Source organism: Salvelinus alpinus, chromosome 9 (assembly GCF_045679555.1).
Source record: "Salvelinus alpinus chromosome 9, SLU_Salpinus.1, whole genome shotgun sequence".
Classification (NCBI taxonomy): Eukaryota; Metazoa; Chordata; class Actinopteri; order Salmoniformes; family Salmonidae; genus Salvelinus; species Salvelinus alpinus.
In genome coordinates, this window is record NC_092094.1 from 40,834,600 (window position 1) to 40,849,224 (window position 14,625).

A 14,625-nucleotide genomic window follows, 5' to 3' on the forward strand; every position below is an offset into this window, starting at 1 on the left:
ACACTGCCAATTTTGCAGGTTTTCCTACTTACAAAGCATGTAGAGGTCTGTAATTTTTATCATAGGTACACTTCAACTGTGAGAGACGCAATCTAAAACAAAAATCCAGAAAATCACATTGTATGATTTTTAAGTAATTAATTAGCATTTTATTGCATGACATAAGTATTTGATCACCTACCAACCAGTAAGAATTCCGGCTCTCACAGACCTGTTAGTTTTTCTTTAAGAAGCCCTCCTGTTCTCCACTCATTACCTGTATTAACTGCACCTGCTTGAACTCGTTACCTGTATAAAAGACACCTGTACACACACTCAATCAAACAGACTCCAACCTCTCCACAATGGCCAAGACCAGAGAGCTGTGTAAGGACATCAGGGATAAAATTGTAGACCTGCACAAGGCTGGGATGGGCTACAGGACAATAGGCAAGCAGCTTGGTGAGAAGGCAACAACTGATGGCGCAATTATTAGAAAATGGAAGAAGTTCAAGATGACGGTCAATCACCCTCGGTCTGGGGCTCCAAGCAAGATCTCACCTCGTGGGGCATCAATGATCATGAGGAAGGTGAGGGATCAGCCCAGAACTACACGGCAGGACCTGGTCAATGACCTGAAGAGAGCTGGGACCACAGTCTCAAAGAAAACCATTAGTAACACACTACGCCGTCATGGATTAAGATCCTGCAGCGCACGCAAGGTCCCCCTGCTCAAGCCAGTGCATGTCCAGGCCCATCTGAAGTTTGCCAATGACCATATGGATGATCCAGAGGAGGAATGGGAGAAGGTCATGTGGTCTGATGAGACAAAAATAGAGCTTTTTGGTCTAAACTCCACTCGCCGTGTTTGGAGGAAGAAGAAGGATGAGTACAACCCCAAGAACACCATCCCAACCGTGAAGCATGGAGGTGGAAACACCATTCTTTGGGGATGCTTTTCTGCAAAGGGGACAGGACGACTGCACCGTATTGAGGGGATGATGGATGGGGCCATGGATCGCTAGATCTTGGCCAACAACCTCCTTCCCTCAGTAAGAGCATTGAAGATGGGTCGTGGCTGGGTCTTCCTGCATGACAACGACCCGAAACACACAGCCAGGGCAACTAAGGAGTTCCTCCATAAGAAGAATCTCAAGGTCCTGGAGTGGCCTAGCCAGTCTCCAGACCTGAACCCAATAGAAAATCTTTGGAGGGAGCTGAAAGTCCGTATTGCCCAGCGACAGCCCAGAAACCTGAAGGATCTGGAGAAGGTCTGTATGGAGGAGTGGGCCAAAATCCCTGCTGCAGTGTGTGCAAACCTGGTCAAGAACTACAGGAAACGTATGATCTCTGTAATGGCAAACAAAGGTTTCTGTACCAAATATTAAGTTCTGCTTTTCTGATGTATCAAATACTTATGTCATGCAATAAAATGCAAATTAATTACTTAATCATACAATGTGATTGTCTGGATTTTTGTTTTAGATTCCGTCTCTCACAGTTGAAGTGTACCTATGATAAAAATGACAGACCTCTACATGTTTTGTAAGTAGGAAAACCTGGAAAATCGGCAGTGTATCAAATACTTGTTCTCCCCACTGTACTATCAAAAGTCACTTCAGTTGCCTATGTAAACAAGTTCAGGGGCTTATGTGTAACAAGCATCTTAGAGTAAGAGTACTGATCTAGGATCAGGTCCACCCTGTCCATGTAATCTTATTAATTGTGATCTATAAGGAAAACTGATCCTAAATCAGCACTCCTACTCATTTTGGCCCCTGGTTGTAAATCCTTTGGTCAGTAATGGACCAAGGCAGCCTCAACCATGATCATCCACTGCCACCTGCTGGGTAATGTGTAGCACACCTCTTTATTTGACCTGTCCTGTCAAACGCCAACAGAACACAATGCCTAATAATTATGTTAAAATGAGCTACACTACATCACCAAAAGTATGTGGACACCACTTTAAATTAGTGTATTCGGCTATTTCAGCCACACTCGTTGCTGACATGTCTATAAAATTGAGCATACAGCCATGCAATCTCAATAGACAAACATTGGCAGTAGAATGGCCTTACTGAAGAACACAGTGACTTTCAACGTGGCACCATCATTGGACGCCACCTTTCCTCAGTTAGTCAAATTTCTGCCCTGCTAGAGCTGGCCCAATCAACTGTAAGTGCTGTTATTGTGAAGTGGAAACGTCTAGGAGGAACAATGGCTCAGCCGCGAAGTGGTAGTCACAGAACCTCACAGTTTTGAAACGCTTCTGGAGGCAACGTCAGCACAGCACTGTTCGTCGGGAGCTTCAGGAAATGGGTTTCCATTGCTGAGCAGCCGAACACAAGCCTAAGATCACCATGCGCAATGCCAAGTGTCGGCTGGAGTGGTGTAAAGACCGCCGCCATTGGACTCTGGAACAGTGGAAACGCGTTCTCTGGAGTGATGAATCACGCTTCACCAACTGGCAGTCTGGACAAATCTGGGTTTGGTGGATGTCCGGAGAACGCTACCTGCCGAATGCATAGTGCCAACTGTAAAGTTTGGTGGAGGAGGAATAATTGTCTGGGGCTGTTTTTCATGTTTCAGGCTAGGCATTTAGTTCTATTGAAGGAAAATCTTAAAGCTACAGCATACAATGACATTCTAGATGATTCTGTGCTTCCAACAGTTTGGGGAAGGCCCTTTCCTGTTTCGGCATGACAATGCACAGGAGGTTGGTGGCACCTTAATCTGGGGAGTACGGGCATGTGGTAATGGCTGGAGCGAAATAGGTGGAAATGTATCAACTCCGTGTGTTTGATGCCATTCCATTTGCTCCATTCCAGCCATTATTATGTGCCGTCCTCCCCTCAGCAGCTTCCACTGGTGTTATATAACCTTATCTGGCAAATATAAGGACCATCAGTCCACCAGGAAAAGGAACCAAAATATATGTGAGGCAGTGAAATTTCACAGCATCACAGAGAACTATCAACAGTTTGAACTGTGAAGTATGTGAGCTTACTAGAGCAAAGAGTAAAATATGTATATGTGTTAAAGCAATTATCAATCACAAAATAAGACAGGTTGACCCTAGTCTATGGATTGAACCCATGTTGTGGTTACATGGTACCTGGTTACATTTAAAAATGCTGCAAACTAAGCAATAAGTATATCAGTTTGCTTGTGCTGCTGTCATTTCCTGAGTGTTGAAATTATATTAGTAGAGCCACATTTTCATATCAGAGGGCTTTTATTTCCACAAGATAAAACACATGAGTATAAATAAACCTCCCCCTGTAAACTGAAAATGATTCCCAAAATGTCTTACTGTAGCTACAGCAGCCACATTTCTGGTTTGATGGGTACAGAAAGGGGAATCCTTATTATATGCTGACATAACCTACATAGGATCAATCACTAGAACTAGTTGAATTCAGGCACTGAGGAGAAGCACCTACGCAAATACCTGCATCCCAATAAGGCATAAATATTCAAAGCAAATAGGCATGAATTAGCAAAAGATTAAGAGAAATAAAGAAACAAAAAGTAGTTAATTTGACTGCTTAAAAAAAAACATGACTGAGGATTGTCCTCTCTGTACAGTATATATAACTAATGATTACATTATGTCAAAGGATCATTTCTACTATGAGTTAAGAAGTAGTGTGTGTGATGTCATGACTTTCTTTGTGTTGTCAAACTGTGGAAAAGTTGGTATACATCAGAGCACTCATTGATGGTCTGTTTGGTAGAAGGCCTCCCCTTCACACTGTGTTGAAGAGAACCTGTGTTATACTCCTTCCATCTGACCGGTAGCAAATAGAAAACAAAAGATATTAAATATAAAAACAAAGACAACCCCACATTTGAAATACAAATATAAGGACCCCTGGCAAAATAAGTGCCAGGGGTCCTTATATTACATGAATATGTCTGTTTTAAAACACCCCTTTCCACTATAGGATTTATATATTTTGTAAAACCCTTTTTTGTTTTCAGGAAAACCCTCCCCTTCAAATATACATACAAAAAGAAATTCTCAAGTGGCAATGTACCAAAATTCACAAGAACTAACCAACCAAGGGGAATATTTAAGGGAGCCCTGAAGGAGAGAAGACAAGAGTGAGAGACAGAAAGACTGATATGGGAGAGGGAAAACCAGAGGTGGGGAAAATAGATTGTTGTGCAACAGAGAGAGAGATGGACAGCGACAGAGAGGGACATAGAGAGAGAGATGGACAGAGAGACAAAGGAGAGACCCATGCCTTCTCAGGTGGTATTTTCAGCAACACAGTGTGAGTGTGCATATAAATAGATGTGGGGATGGAAATCAATAGGCTCATTAGGTCATCACGATAAAAACAGTTCGATAGAGTCACACAGCTCCCTCCGCTGTCTGTTCCCAAGCAGCTGTCAAGCCTCCATCTGTCTCGCAAATACCCAAGATATATCTTCAGTTCCGCAACGCTGCCAACCTGCAACAAAAGTAAAAAAGAGTCATTGTTTATTTATATGAAAATCTTTGCCTATGACGTCACATAGATCGAAACATTCCATTCTGTTAATTTATAAAGCCCTTTTGAAAAAACTGCCACGTAATCTAACATTGTTACCAACCTATAGAAGCACGAGTGTACCATACCCGCTCACAGGGATAGCTAATGCTTGAAATTCCATCGGTTACTACATATTTAGTTACAGTTTTTCGTTTCTTCACACCTCACTTATGGAACAATTTTCAGAATACCCTACAGTTGAACACATCGGCGCATTCAGATTTTTTGATAGAGGACCTCTTCAATGACGAATGTTGGTGTTTTTATAATTGTGTTTTTTTGTTGTGTGTTTCCTATGCTCCTGCATTGATTTTAGTATCTGTGTAACTTTTTTTGTGTAATTGCTGCTGATCTTGTCATGCAGGTTTCCCTTGAAAAAGAAACCTTGGTCTCAATAGTGCTCCCTGCTTGAAAGGGTTAAACAAATAAATAATTTATTATAAACAGTCATTAATTGTAACATTATTTTTTTTAAAGTGTTTTCTATAGTCCATGGAATATCACCTGCATAATTAAAAAGGGGGTCTATCAAAGCTCCAACACATCTAGCCAGAATCTACACTACTTCACAGTCTAAAATCATTTGAGAATAGCTTAGGTTGCCTTGTCATCATCACATTTCCTTATTTTAGAAAACAAGCCAAATATCACACAGTAGCCAGTGAAAGCTGGATTGTTAGTGTACCTGCGGGACAGCTGGTCCTCCTTCTCGTGCTGTGAGCGCGAGGAGCTCTCTCCCAGTGAGGTGGCTCCTGCAGGCACCTGGCTGAGCTGGTCCATCACCTCCAGACCACTCTCTTCTGCTATCTGGAGGATGAGGTCATCCACCTGGTCTTGGGGCGTGGTCAGCGTGGTGGCCGAGCTCATCGAGTCCTCCATCACCTACAGGATGGGAACAGTGAGTGGGTTTGTTGTTTCACCATTAACGCAACATATATGATTATCCAGAAAGGTACAGTAATACATGGTGAGATAGAGGGTTAAGTGAACAACAATGGTTAGTTAATTAGGAGTATAATGGTTGAGGCCTATTGAAATAGAGGTCTTAGGAAAGAAGGTGACAAGTGAATAAGAGGTAGGTGAAGTAATGATTTAAATCGATTAGGAGTACAACAGTTATACACATGAGGAATACTTTCTATAACTTGTGCCACTCACAGAGGTGTGAACATCCAGGTTCTGGACCTGTGTCTCAAACTTGTCCATGAGAGCAGACACCTTCTGCAGGTCCATGGAACCCAGTGCCTTGTCGAGTGCCTTTGTGACCTGCGTCATATTCTTTGTGACCTAGGGGGAAAAAAGCCAGAAAGGATCAGATAAGCAGAGAGCCACATATGAAAGTAGGACAGAGTGCATGCTCATGAAAGTAGACAATAGAGAAGATAGTAGAGATTGGGGGTCAAGAGAAAGATGACATTGACTGATGAGTGAAATACAATTAAATGACAGCACACTGTTGTTATTATTAGGTAGAGGGAATAGACTCACCGCCTTCATAGCGACTGCAGTCTGGACCTTGGAGGCTACAGCATCAACACGAGATGCCATGCGCAGCCAATTAAGGCCCTCGTTCTTCTTACGGATGGCATTCTCTGCATACACTCTGGCAACGTCCACATTCTTCAACTGAAGAGCCTGGTGAGAAACACACAGTGGGGAGAACAAGTATTTAAGACACTGCCAATTTTGCAGGTTTTCCTACTTACAAAGCATGTAGAGGTCTGTAATTTTTATCATAGGTACACTTCAACTGTGAGAGACGCAATCTAAAACAAAAATCCAGAAAATCACATTGTATGATTTTTAAGTAATTAATTAGCATTTTATTGCATGACATAAGTATTTGATCACCTACCAACCAGTAAGAATTCCGGCTCTCACAGACCTGTTTGTTTTTCTTTAAGAAGCCCTCCTGTTCTCCACTCATTACCTGTATTAACTGCACCTGCTTGAACTCGTTACCTGTATAAAAGACACCTGTACACACACTCAATCAAACAGACTCCAACCTCTCCACAATGGCCAAGACCAGAGAGCTGTGTAAGGACATCAGGGATAAAATTGTAGACCTGCACAAGGCTGGGATGGGCTACAGGACAATAGGCAAGCAGCTTGGTGAGAAGGCAACAACTGATGGCGCAATTATTAGAAAATGGAAGAAGTTCAAGATGACGGTCAATCACCCTCGGTCTGGGGCTCCAAGCAAGATCTCACCTCGTGGGGCATCAATGATCATGAGGAAGGTGAGGGATCAGCCCAGAACTACACGGCAGGACCTGGTCAATGACCTGAAGAGAGCTGGGACCACAGTCTCAAAGAAAACCATTAGTAACACACTACGCCGTCATGGATTAAGATCCTGCAGCGCACGCAAGGTCCCCCTGCTCAAGCCAGTGCATGTCCAGGCCCATCTGAAGTTTGCCAATGACCATATGGATGATCCAGAGGAGGAATGGGAGAAGGTCATGTGGTCTGATGAGACAAAAATATAGCTTTTTGGTCTAAACTCCACTCGCCGTGTTTGGAGGAAGAAGAAGGATGAGTACAACCCCAAGAACACCATCCCAACCGTGAAGCATGGAGGTGGAAACACCATTCTTTGGGGATGCTTTTCTGCAAAGGGGACAGGACGACTGCACCGTATTGAGGGGAGGATGGATGGGGCCATGTATCGCGAGATCTTGGCCAACAACCTCCTTCCCTCAGTAAGAGCATTGAAGATGGGTCGTGGCTGTGTCTTCCTGCATGACAACGACCCGAAACACACAGCCAGGGCAACTAAGGAGTTCCTCCATAAGAAGAATCTCAAGGTCCTGGAGTGGCCTAGCCAGTCTCCAGACCTGAACCCAATAGAAAATCTTTGGAGGGAGCTGAAAGTCCGTATTGCCCAGCGACAGCCCAGAAACCTGAAGGATCTGGAGAAGGTCTGTATGGAGGAGTGGGCCAAAATCCCTGCTGCAGTGTGTGCAAACCTGGTCAAGAACTACAGGAAACGTATGATCTCTGTAATGGCAAACAAAGGTTTCTGTACCAAATATTAAGTTCTGCTTTTCTGATGTATCAAATACTTATGTCATGCAATAAAATGCAAATTAATTACTTAATCATACAATGTGATTGTCTGGATTTTTGTTTTAGATTCCGTCTCTCACAGTTGAAGTGTACCTATGATAAAAATTACAGACCTCTACGTGTTTTGTAAGTAGGAAAACCTGGAAAATCGGCAGTGTATCAAATACTTGTTCTCCCCACTGTACTATCAAAAGTCACTTCAGTTGCCTATGTAAACAAGTTCAGGGGCTTATGTGTAACAAGCATCTTAGAGTAAGAGTACTGATCTAGGATCAGGTCCACCCTGTCCATGTAATCTTATTAATTGTGATCTATAAGGAAAACTGATCCTAAATCAGCACTCCTACTCATTTTGGCCCCTGGTTGTAAATCCTTTGGTCAGTAATGGACCAAGGCAGCCTCAACCATGATCATCCACTGCCACCTGCTGGGTAATGTGTAGCACACCTCTTTATTTGACCTGTCCTGTCAAACGCCAACAGAACACAATGCCTAATAATTATGTTAAAATGAGCTACACTACATCACCAAAAGTATGTGGACACCACTTTAAATTAGTGTATTCGGCTATTTCAGCCACACTCGTTGCTGACATGTCTATAAAATTGAGCATACAGCCATGCAATCTCAATAGACAAACATTGGCAGTAGAATGGCCTTACTGAAGAACACAGTGACTTTCAACGTGGCACCATCATTGGACGCCACCTTTCCTCAGTTAGTCAAATTTCTGCCCTGCTAGAGCTGGCCCAATCAACTGTAAGTGCTGTTATTGTGAAGTGGAAACGTCTAGGAGGAACAATGGCTCAGCCGCGAAGTGGTAGTCACAGAACCTCACAGTTTTGAAACGCTTCTGGAGGCAACGTCAGCACAGCACTGTTCGTCGGGAGCTTCAGGAAATGGGTTTCCATTGCTGAGCAGCCGAACACAAGCCTAAGATCACCATGCGCAATGCCAAGTGTCGGCTGGAGTGGTGTAAAGACCGCCGCCATTGGACTCTGGAACAGTGGAAACGCGTTCTCTGGAGTGATGAATCACGCTTCACCAACTGGCAGTCTGGACAAATCTGGGTTTGGTGGATGTCCGGAGAACGCTACCTGCCGAATGCATAGTGCCAACTGTAAAGTTTGGTGGAGGAGGAATAATTGTCTGGGGCTGTTTTTCATGTTTCAGGCTAGGCATTTAGTTCTATTGAAGGAAAATCTTAAAGCTACAGCATACAATGACATTCTAGATGATTCTGTGCTTCCAACAGTTTGGGGAAGGCCCTTTCCTGTTTCGGCATGACAATGCCCCCATGCACAAAGCGAGGTCCATAGAGAAATTGTTTGTCGAGATCAGTGTGGAAGAACTTGACTGGCCTTCAGAGCCTTGACCTCAACCCCATCAAACACCTTGGGGATGAATTGGAACGCCGCCTGTGAACCAGGGCTAATCGCTCCACATCAGCGCCCGACCTCACTAATGCTCTTGTGGCTGAATGGAAGCAAGTCCCCACAGCAAATGTTCCAACATCTAGTGGAAAGCCTTCCCAGAAGAGGAAAGGCTGTTATACAGTGGCAGCAAAGGAGATGACCAACTCCATATTAATACCCATGATTTTGGAATGAGATGTTTGACGAGCAGTGTAGTGTATTTAATGACACAAATTGTATCAATATTCTCACGTTGTTTATACACTATGGGGTTTACTGAGTGCTGATCCTGCCTAGTCGTTTCAGTACTAGTATGAACAATACACTGATCCTACCTGAGCCTGATGAGCCTTACATTAAAAGACATTTCATGAGCCTTACATTAGACATTTCATGACGCAAGCCCCCAAAAAATCCCAAATGATTGCGCAGTTATCCAAAACATAGACCTATATGATATAGGCTACTGCACATTAAGCACGACAGAAAAACATAAAAGCCCACAAATGTAGCTCGCTACAGTGCCTTCGGGAAAGTATTCAGACCCCTTGACTTTTTCCACATTTTGTTACATTACAGCCTTATTCTAAAATTGATTCAATATCATTTTCCCCTCATCAACCTACACACAATAAGCCATAATGACAAAGCAAATACAGGTTTCTAGAAATGTTTGCAAACATATGAAATATAAAACAGATACCTTATTTACATAATTATTCAGACATTTTGCTATGAGACTGGAAATTGATCTCAGGTGAATCCTGTTTGAATTGATCATCTTTGAGATGTTTCTACAACTTGGAGTCCACCTGTGGTAAATTCAATTGATTGGACATGATTTGGAAAGGCACACATCTGTCTATATAAGGTCCCACAGTTGACAGTGCATGTCAGAGCAAAAAAATAGGTTGAAGAAATTGTCCGTAGAGCACCGAGACAGGATTGTGTCAAGGCACAGATCTGGGGAAGGGTACCAAAAACATTTCTGCAGCATTGAAGGTTCCCAAGAACACAGTGGCCTCCATCATTCTTAAACGGAAGGAGTTTGGAATCACCAAGACTCTTCCTAGAGCTGGCCGCCCGACCAAACTGAGCAATCGGGGAAGAAGGACCTTGGTCAGGGAGGTGACCAAGAACCCGATGCTCACTCTGACAGAACTCTAGAGTTCCTCTGTGGAGATGGGAGAACCTCCCAGAAAGACAACCATCTCTGCAGCACTCCACCAATCAGGCTTTTATGGTAGAGTGGCCAGACGGAAGCCACTCCTCAGTAAAAAAGGCACGACAGCCCGCTTGGAGCTGATGATCCTTGATGAAGTCCTGAGCACTCTGGAGCAGGTTCTCAGACTGGGGCGAAAGTTCACCTTCCAACAGGACAATGACCCTTAAGCACACAACCAAGACAATGCAGGAGTGTCTTAGGGACAATTCTCTGAAAGTCCTTGAGTGGCCCAGCCAGAGCCTGGACTTCAACCCGATCAAACATCTCTGGAGAGATCTGAAAATAGCTGTGCAGCAATGCTCCCCATTCAACCTGACAGAGCTTGAGAGGATCTGCAGAGAGGAATGGGAGAAACTCCCCCAAAAAAACAGATGTGCCAATCTTGCAGTGTCATACCCAAGAAGACTCGAGGCTGTAATCACTGCCAAAGGTGCTTCAACAAATTACTGTGTAAAGGGTCTGAATACTTATGCAAATGTAACATTTCAGTGTATTTTTAATACATTTGCCAAAATGTAAAAAAAAATATATATATATATTTGCTTTGTTATTATGGGTTATTGTGTGTAAATTGATGAGGGAAAAATCTATTTTTGAATAAGCCTGTAACTTAACAAAAAGTGGAAAAAGTCAAGGGGTCTGAATACTTTCCGAATGCACTTTATTTTCTCTCTTGGGCAAATAACTGAAACTAGCTCCAGTAGGCTAATATTTTTGAGTGTGAACTGTATGGTATTAAATGGACTGGAATTACACACATTGTTCAAACAAGGATAAAGCAGGGAGAGAATGTGATTCTTGTGCAGCTGATGCGGCCTACGAAGTTACAAGTACAGGCTAGACATTTGATTTTGAAATATATTAAGGCATATTTGCATAATTAGTGGCTGACGCATATATACATCTTCCATAATATTTCCCCTAATGTTATTAGCCTACCTCCCCTTTCTCTCTCTATTGTTGCTTCATTCCTTCCTCACTTTCAACAGTTATAAATTGTTGTCGTCCATATTTTTCATCATTCTAATGACATCCTTGGAAAAGGCTTTCACTTCGCTTCATGAAGATTGAATGGTTACCGCCATCACGTGTTCGCTCTTCTTTCAAACTACCCGTGAGTTCTATTGGCTGCTGTATTTAACATTGAGCAAACAAGAGCTTGCGTACCTCTTCGAATAGTCTATTGGTAGAAGAAATTCAGAAAAAAATGATGTCCAGTAAGCTATTCTTGTCTAGCTTTGACTGCATGGGACTTCAATAGCTAAGGAAATTTTTTTAGGGAGAGGCGCCAGCGAAGCACAGGTGCTTACGTATTGCACTAAAAACAGAGGCTATAAGATAGAAGATAATTATGCATAACCCAGCATTAATTAGCTAAATATAAAAGTTAATACTGAATTGAATTTATTACCTGAAAGAGGTAGGCTAGGTTAGTACATATATACATGTATTTTTCTAGGACATCTATACTCAGCAAAAAAAGAAACGTCCCTTTTTCAGGACCATGTCTTTCAAAGATAATTTGTTTAAACACTGCTTCACATGCTTGATCATTGAACCATGCACAATTAATGAACATGTACCTGTGGAACGGTCGTTAAGACACGAACAGCTTACAGACGGTAGGCAATTAAGGTCAGTTATGAAAAATTAGGACACTAAAGAGGCCTTTCTACTGACTCTGAAAAATACCAAAAGAAAGATGCCCAGGGTCCCTGCTCATCTGCGTGAACGTGCCTTAGGCATGCTGCAAGGAGGCATGAGGACTGCAGATGTGGCCAGGTCAATAAATTGCAATGTTCGTACTGTGAGACGCCTAAGACAGCGCTACAGGGAGACAGGACAGACAGCTGATCTTCCTCGCAGTGGCAGACCACGTGTAACAACACATTCAAACATCACACCTGCGGGACAGGTACAGGATGGCAATAACAACTGCCCGAGTTACACCAGGAACGCACAATCCCTCCATCAGTGCTCAGACTGTCCGCAATAGGCTGAGAGAGGCTGGACTGAGGGCTTGTAGGCCTGTTGTAAGGCATGTCCTCACGAGACATCACCGGCAACAACGTCGCCTATGGGCACAAACCCACCATCGCTGGACCAGACAGGACTGGCAAAAAGTGCTCTTCACTGACAAATCATGGTTTTGTCTCACCAGGGGTGATGGTCGGATTCGCGTTAACGTCGAAGGAATGAGCGTGCTACCCTTCCTGCAGGCTCATCCTGACATGACCCTCCAGCATGACAATGCCACCAGCCATACTGCTCGTTCTGTGCGTGATTTCCTGCAGGACAGGAATGCCATGGCCAGCGAAGAACCCGGATCTCAATCCGGTACACGTCTGGGACCTGTTGGATTGGAGGATGAGGGCTAGGGCCATTCCCCTCAGAAATGTCTGGGAACTTGCAGGTGCCTTGGTGGAAGAGCGGGGTAACATTTCACAGCAAGAACTGGCAAATCTGGTGCAGTCCATGAGGAGATGCACTGCCGTACTTAATGCAGCTGGTGGCCACACCAGATACGGACTTACTTTTGATTTTGACCCCCCCTTTGTTCAGGGACACATTACTCCATTTCTGTTAGTCACATGTCTGTGGAACTTGTTCAGTATATTTCTCAGTTGTTGAATCTAGCTATATTCATATAAATATTTACACATGTTAAATTTGCTGAAAATAAACAGTTGACAGTGAGAGGACGTTTTTGCTGAGTTTATATATAGGGCTATATATCAATCTAGAACAAGAATATCAATTTGAATGGAGTTGATGAAAATGGAGACAGAGTGCTCACGCATGCTCTGATTTAAAGCAACGATATTAAAGTGACAGGCTGTTTTAAAACTCTGCTGCTGCAATGAATAAAATCTTCACAATTAAAAATATGGTGACCCTCAAACGCCAGATGGGTAAATTAGATGCTATTGCGGTCTTTATATTACTGTAGCATAGACTATGCTGCACAAAATGCAGGCCTACCTGTCACAAGAAAAAAAAAGTTACCATGATGAGATGATAGGTTTACATGCATTGTGAACTGCGCTCCATACTGAGATGGGCTCTGGCCCCACCCTAAGCGTTGATGATTCAACATGCAGAGGCAGTAGAGAAGCCAGATTTAGAAATTGCATATAATTTAACAGTTCCATTTCACACCATATTGTTCATATAAATCATGTATGGGTTTCTCGCAGTTATTATTCCCGGGAAAAGGGAGTAGAATGGCAGGTAACCCGGTTCCTGCCATTCAACACTAATACCCATAACGGGGGTCGTGTTCAGTAGGGAACAGTGTACAGCACATAGCAAAAACGTTTTGCAGAAAAAAAACTAAAATCTGTTCAGGCAGTACCTTCACACCTCAAAAACATTTCTCCTTACTGCACACAACTGTTTACTAGCCTACATGTGTCCCAGAAAGCACACTTACTGACCTTTTTAACTTTGGCTTGCTCAGATTTGGAATCCTTCTCTGCCTTTTTGGCAAGTTTCTCAAGCTGTTTTGCTGTAAACTGTAAAAGAGAGAAGTATTAGCAGACATTTGAGATGTGTAATAAAAAATATGGATGTGTTTAATTAAACTTAACAAAGATTATGCATATTTCTTACATACCTTCAGTTGGAAGAGTGTTTCTGAAATGAAGAAATAAAAAAATAGGATGGGAGGGGTGATAAATACAGCCGAGTGAATTGGGCGTACCTTACTTAGCACTAACATTGTGCAATGACAATATGACAGAGTGAGGGTAGTGATCTCTGTGTCCAAATCATAGAATTGTATAAGGCGTCAATGCTTTCTGATCATTGTAAACTATATTGTACTCCCATGGCGATAACGTACGTAATGATAGCTAACTACCTTACATTGAATAATTTAGTGGGAAGTTGCTAATTAACTAGCTAACGTTAGATAGCTATCTAGGCTTACAGACAGTTAAGCAAAATCATCTCTCCAATAATAACCATGTAATGTTAACTTACTCGTCTGAACCTTCTTATTTGAACTAGTCTTAGTTTCTGGTGACATATGACATGGCAGCAGGTATCTTAGCTAGCTATTAAAAACGTGTATATTTGGTAAAACCTAATAACATTTTTTTAAAGGAATTTCACTGTACTTGTGGTATTAAAACTTGAAAACGTGATTTAGCTCACCGACTGGTTTCCAAGCTTTGTGCTAGCTTATGTCGGCTAGCTAGCGCGACATAGTTCAAAATAAGATGACAACCTCGTCATATCAAAAGTCGAAAACGACTTACCATCCATGTCCGCGTGTATTTGAGTTCCACTTCACCTAAAAAAAAATGTTTTACCTTGCAAATGAGCTAATTGCCCTATTGTATAGATTTCCGTGTATGACGACACTCTTCCGGGTTCAGAACGGGTC

General features: G+C 42.7%; 1 protein-coding gene across 1 annotated transcript; it reads right to left on the reverse strand.

The window, feature by feature from the left end:
- Positions 1 to 3,198: 3,198 nt before the first annotated feature.
- Positions 3,199 to 14,625, reverse strand: LOC139530074 (charged multivesicular body protein 1a-like). The gene is made up of 7 exons (XM_071326140.1): positions 14,498 to 14,625; positions 13,852 to 13,871; positions 13,673 to 13,750; positions 6,012 to 6,158; positions 5,682 to 5,810; positions 5,209 to 5,405; positions 3,199 to 4,442 (listed from the first exon to the last, which is right to left on the reverse strand). Exons 1-7 carry the CDS (start codon positions 14,502 to 14,504, stop codon positions 4,421 to 4,423), a joined length of 600 nt encoding a protein of 199 aa, XP_071182241.1. The 5' UTR covers positions 14,505 to 14,625; the 3' UTR covers positions 3,199 to 4,420.